General features: G+C 57.0%; 1 protein-coding gene across 3 annotated transcripts; it reads right to left on the minus strand.

The window, feature by feature from the left end:
- Positions 1–550: 550 nt before the first annotated feature.
- On the minus strand, positions 551–4,346 carry FAM3A (family with sequence similarity 3, member A). Of its 3 annotated transcripts, XM_006877212.1 has the most exons (9): positions 4,293–4,346; positions 3,129–3,242; positions 2,563–2,586; positions 2,136–2,259; positions 1,984–2,042; positions 1,595–1,645; positions 1,218–1,302; positions 1,014–1,140; positions 551–647 (listed from the first exon to the last, which is right to left on the minus strand). In XM_006877212.1, exons 1-9 carry the CDS (start codon positions 4,303–4,305, stop codon positions 552–554), a joined length of 693 nt encoding a protein of 230 aa, XP_006877274.1. In that variant the 5' UTR covers positions 4,306–4,346; the 3' UTR covers position 551. The 3 variants fall into 3 exon arrangements, with proteins under 3 accessions (XP_006877274.1, XP_006877276.1, XP_006877275.1); XM_006877214.1 differs by lacking the exon at positions 3,129–3,242; XM_006877213.1 differs by lacking the exon at positions 1,595–1,645 and having other exon boundaries at positions 552–647; positions 4,293–4,305.
- Between the last annotated feature and the right edge of the window lie 1,258 nt (positions 4,347–5,604).

Here is a 5,604-nt window from a genome sequence, read left to right on the forward strand (position 1 = left end):
TGTCTCTGACCCAGGCTGCTACTTTTATTGCGCCTGGGGTTTATATTCCAGCAGTACTTCCCAGAATCCCGTGCGGGTGTTCGCTTCTAAGCCGATTTTCCCCAGATGACAACACTGAGTGCGCTTCATTCCTTTGGAGCCATCAGTTTATTGAGGTCATCTAGAAGGCGGCCCCCCAGTGAGGGGACTATGGTCAGGTTCCAGCCACCTCGCTGGCCTTGCGAGGCGGACTCCAAGGCGGAGCCATGGAAGAGGCTGCCAGGTCAGGCTCCCTGGGAAGGATTCACAGTAAACTGGGGCCACTCCAGTTCAGCAGGCCACCCGGCAGGGAGCAGGCTGGTGAAGGTGCCCCACCCAGCTGGGCCGGCAGCGGGTGGGTGAGCATGGAGGGCCTTCCAGCTGGAGAGGGTGCACGAAACCTACAGCCGTGCTATGGAGAAGGGCTGGGGGAGAGACTGACGAGCAGCACGGGCAAAGCCAGTCCTCAAGGTCACGCTCCAGTCACCACCAAAGAACCCGGATGTGAGTGGCAGGCAGCATGTGCCCTGTGGCTAACTGGCTGTGCTCCTCCGGGGGACGCAGCCTTCCATCTCCAGGGCCTCAGGCCAACCCTCGTACTTATTGGTGTGCTTGCTGTTCTTCACGTGCTGCCAAGGGAGTGGGAAGCAGGAAGTCAGTGGCCTGGCTAGGAGAGGTGACTGCTGGCAGAGGTGGGCAGGAGCAGGGCGGTGGGGTGCCCTGGCTGTCAGCAGGCCTGCCCGGGGGTCTGCCCTCCAGAGCAAGGCCGAGGCCCTGTTTCTCCTCTCTGGCTCTAGGAGGAGCATGCAGGGAGAAGGGGGGATCCTGGGCTTCAGGGGGAATAGGATTGGACTGAGCATCTTGAAGAATGTGGGGGGAAGAGAAGGAACCTTCAGGGGACACAGCCAGCAGGGGCAGGGTCACCATCCTGACCTGTACCGACAGCCAAGGGACTAGAGCCTAGAGGTGGAGCTCTGCTAGGTCGCCATCCCTACCTGCTCAAAGGGGCTCTTGTCTTGCACGCCCTTGGCTCCTACAAACACCCAGCTGTCCCGGAAAGCCAGCTCCTTGGCATTGCGGCTGCCCAGCTCACTGAAAAGCTTTCTGGTCTCCTCGTTCATCCTGCCACCACAGAAGGAAAAAATGACAGTCTTGGCCAAGGTAGGGTCAGGTGGAAGCCGTCCTGGGAAAGCACTTACTTGGTAGCTGGGTCATCATAGGAAGCCACGAACACCAAGGTGCCTTCGTGCAGCGGCCGAATGAATTTCAGCAGGTCGTTGACATCTGGAGCAGGGGTTGGGGGACAGAGTCAGATGGAAGCCCCTCCAAGTCCAAGTGAGGGGACTAAAGTAGGGTCACCTAGGAAGTGCAGGGGCCAAGCTGACCTGAGAAGGCTGGGCGCTCCCAACTACAATGCACTCACTACCTCGAGAGAAACAACTGATGCCTCCCGCACTGTACCTTTTCTGGACTTTAGGAAATGCTTGAGAAGCCCCCAGAATAGCGACAGAGAAGCCAGTGAGAGGCACCCAGTCATTCTGTAATCAAAATCATGGCCACTGTGGCCGCCACTTACCTCCAGCCCACATGTCGAAGGCCCTGGCCTCAATCAGCTCCCCATTGACCCCTGTGTTGGAGGGATTGAAGAAGGGGCTATTCTGTTGGGCCAGCAGCCAGCAACAATCCTACCCTATCACCTTTGCCCTTGTTGCCAGACCCAGGATACAGTGGACCATCCCAAGACTTTCCAAACTGCCCCGATTATATCCCCACTCTGGTCCCTGCACCCCACCCTGAAGCCTCCGCCTGGCATTTGAGGTGCTGTCGGAGCGGCCATTGAGATTCCCCTTAGCTTTCCCACACTGTTCAGTTCTCTCTGCTGCATTTCGCTCATTGTGTCCTTCCCTCACGCAGACTTCAGCAGACACACACAGCCTTGCCTTAGAGGAGATAAAGGGGGCTCACCGTTCACTAGGGCAATGTTCAGACCCCGACCCACATTGTCCTTGACGCTGCTCATGAGCCTGGAAGACAGCAAGGAAGTCGTGGACTCAGCTGCTCCTCCCCTTCACTTTTCCCCTCCCATAGCCCTTGCTGTTCACCCCAAGTTCTCTCACATCCTGTCCTCAAGGCAGATCTTGGGTCCAATGACATTGGCAGCCCCGCTGACCATGCGGAAGGCCAGGTGCTCTTCAGGACACGGCTGGGGCAGGCCGCACTTGTACTTCCTGGCCCGCGGTTCTGAGCAGAGACATCAAGGGTGACCCACAGGCATGGCCCTGGGATCACTCAAGTCTTGAGGGAAAGCGCTGGTGAGAGTGACCACAGAGCAGAGGACCACTTCCACAGAGACGGCTGCTGGGGCAGGCCTCAGGGACAAGTGACACGAACCCCTAGGAGAAGGCCACTGATGGGCCAAGAGGAGGAAGTGCAGCGGGCTGGACAGGGTGCTGGGCATGGCCACTCTCTTGACCCCACCGGGATGGCCTCCCGCAGCTATGCTGGTTCAGAGGACACTAGGGGTGGGCCCGGCAGGAACCTTACCTGCTGTCACTGTGTTCTCCGGGCCTGTGGGGACAGAGGATGGGCTCCATTAGTGAGGTGTACAGCAGGCCAATGCCTGCTCACCTCTAAATGAGGCTCATATGCAAACCACCTGTTCCAGGGGAGAGCTCCATATTTAGGCAAAGTGTCATTATCACGCTGCTTAGGCATTTGGCTGTGAATCCAAAGGTCGGCGGCTTGAACTTAGCAGCCACTCCATGGGAGAAAGTTCTACAGCCTTGGAAACCCTATCCTATAAGTCAGAAATGACTGGATGCCAGTGGTTTTGTCACCAGTGACAAGGTGTAGAGTCCCCTAGCCCTCTCACAGGCCACTGGACAGCCTGCCAGAAGCAAGCAGGTGCACAGCCAACGTTCACAGGAAACCCCTGCTCTGTCCCTACTGATTCCAACGCAGCAGCACGAGGACTGGCTTTCCCAGGTGAAGCAACTGGGTGGTAGGGATGCCAGGAGATGGAAGGATGGCAGCTAGAGGTGGCCTGCCAGGGACGAGTGAACCCAGCAGGCCCGCCGCCCACCCTGATGCTGGGAGAGCCCCACACTCACTGGTGAAAAGTTGCTGGATGCGTGGAAAGCCACTGGCCGGCCCGCCCAGGAGGATGTTGATTACAATCCAGGTGAGGCCAGCAACAGCAATCAAGGCCACAATCCGAAGGGGACCTATGACAGGACAGACGTGGACACCTCACCTCAGATACTTCCAAGGCCTCTCACATCTTCCCTTCCACTTGGGAGGAGGTGACCAGAGACCATCATGCCAACAGCTGGGAGACTTGAGTGTTCCATGGTGGGGTTGGGAGTCTTCCAGCATTCACTGCTAAAGAGGGTCTCTAGCCCTCACTCAGGAACCCCTCAGGCCACCTCCTCCTGCTTGCATGGACAAGGTGGCGCTACCCTTAGCATCAGCCTGTCCCCTGCTGTCAGCGGGCGCCCACACTTGCCTCTCTTCTCAGTCTGCTTACAATATGGACCACTGTCTTGACCTCAAGGGTTTTTCCTGTATTTTCAACATCTCCCATTTGAAAAAAGAAAAAGCCCTCCTTTAAAAGCGCATCCCCATCCAGGAACTGAACTCTCTCCCTTCCCTCCCCGGCACCAAGCTCCTTCAGTGGACTTCAATGGTTCTTTCCATCATCTCCTCCCACCTGACGTGGCACCATGGACACACTTTGTTACCCAGGACATCTACAACCTTCACAGTATTGACGGCCACGCTCACTTATGGGGTCAGTCCTGCTTTTTCCCAGCCTGTTAGCTGCCCACACCCTCCTTCAGGAAATCCTCTGCTCCACTGGCCTCCAAGGATTCTCATCTCCTTGGTTGGATCCGTCTTCCAAGCTGGATTTTCTCAGGCTGCTGTCGCCTCTCTACCTGCACTCTTTCTAGGTCATCTCAGCCAGTTAGCAAGGGCTCCCGATTGATTCTCTAGTCTGACCTCTCTTGAACTGGACTGAACTCTTGAGCCCTGTTTCCCACCCCTCCAACCTATTCTTCCCCAAAGCCCTGATGGACAAGGCTGTCGTCGGGCTGGTGGGTCCCACAGCCACCTCACTTTGGATTCTCACTCTTCCACACTTATGCAAACGCGGACGGCTCAGAGAAGGGTGATCCGCGTTGCAGATTGGGGAACCCAAGTCCTCAGTGGTGAAAGGACTTGTTCGGTTTATAGAACCTGACACAGACAACTTCTTTCCTGTGGACGCCACCCACCTGCCAACCTCATGTCCGCCTCGCTCGCTGAGCTGGGGCCGCCGGCAGTCGCACCGTTTGGAGACGGTGCGCCCTGGGAAAACACAGCCGAAGAGCACGTTTGGAGGTGGAGAGGAGCGAGAATTACAGTTCAGACCTTCTAGGAGCGGCTGCGGTTCCTGTCCTTAGCGCAACAACCGGCCACAGTCCTCCTGGGTGACGCGGGGAGAAGCCCGGCCAGATAGCGAACAGGACTGGGAGGTGGAAGTGACGCCGCTGGGTTTGGGCCCAGGTTGCCCCTCTGGGCCTCTGGGCCTCCGGGCCCCGCCTGATGATTTGCCTGGCCGTGAGGAGGCGCAGGCTCGGCCAGGGATAGCCCGCTCCGGTCCTGCCGGTCGCCTAGCTTGGCTCCCGGAGGGATGATACACAATGGCTGCCGGAGCGGAGCTAGCTGGCCCCGCCTCCGCCCCTCCCCTCCCCTCCGCCCCTCCCCCGCCCCTCCCCGGCCATTCGCTTGGGCCGCCAGGTGGGTGGGATCCCTGCTGACCCCGCCCACACGGTGCGTTCCGGCGAGGCCACCAATACGCCCCGGAAGTCTCTTCTCAGAACTCTAAGTGGCAGCTCTCAGCTTTCCTAGGTGGCAGGGGTTGCGCCTGTGCTTATGAGGTGTGGCCTGGTTTCTGAGAACTGGGAAGGAGTGAGTGGAACGGTGACGTTGTTGTTAAGTGCTGTCGAGTCGCTTCCGACTCATAGCGACCCTGTGTAGGGTTTCCGAGGAGCAGCTGGTGAGCTTGAACCGCCGACCTTGCAATTCAAACGGTTTTGCAGTCTGGCGCATTAACCCACAGCGCCACACCATTGATCCATGTGCACTTTAGAAATAAGTGTGAGGCAAGAGTCTGTAAGGGAAAGCATCAGAACCCCATGATCCAGAGCAAACTAGGCTTAGGCCTTTGATGCCTTTCCAACTGGAGGTGTGAGTATCACAGAAACATCCCTGCCTTTGACCTAATGATTCCACTTACCAGATGCCCCCTCTGCTCAAGAAAATAATCTAAAATATAGAAAAAGGTAGTAAGAGCCAGGAGGTGATTGAGCTTTGGTTAGAAACCAGTACCTTCCATAAGTGCATTTGGAAGACTCTATCATGCTCCCTAACAAGATGAAGGGAGCGAGTTTCAGCAGCCTGTTGGTGGAGTTAGGGTTTGCTGCTGATCATTTGCCAACCCCTCACGTATGTGTGGGTCCTAACCTCAAGCAGCTTTATCATTCTCAGTGGTCTTTCTTCCAGTATTTATAGTTGTGGTGCCCAGGAAAGGAAGCTTGTTCTTAG

This window comes from Chrysochloris asiatica, unplaced genomic scaffold (genome assembly GCF_000296735.1).
Source record: "Chrysochloris asiatica unplaced genomic scaffold, ChrAsi1.0 scaffold00445, whole genome shotgun sequence".
Classification (NCBI taxonomy): Eukaryota; Metazoa; Chordata; class Mammalia; order Afrosoricida; family Chrysochloridae; genus Chrysochloris; species Chrysochloris asiatica.

Excerpts from the sequence above, each read along its gene's own strand:
- FAM3A (XM_006877212.1), bottom strand. Across the intron at positions 2,587-3,128 it reads CATCCAGCAACTTTTCACCA|GCCCGGAGAACACAGTGACA; the intron begins GTGAGTGTGGGG and ends CTGTCCCCACAG. Across the intron at positions 1,646-1,983 it reads GAACATTGCCCTAGTGAACG|GGGTCAATGGGGAGCTGATT; the intron begins GTGAGCCCCCTT and ends CCTCCAACACAG.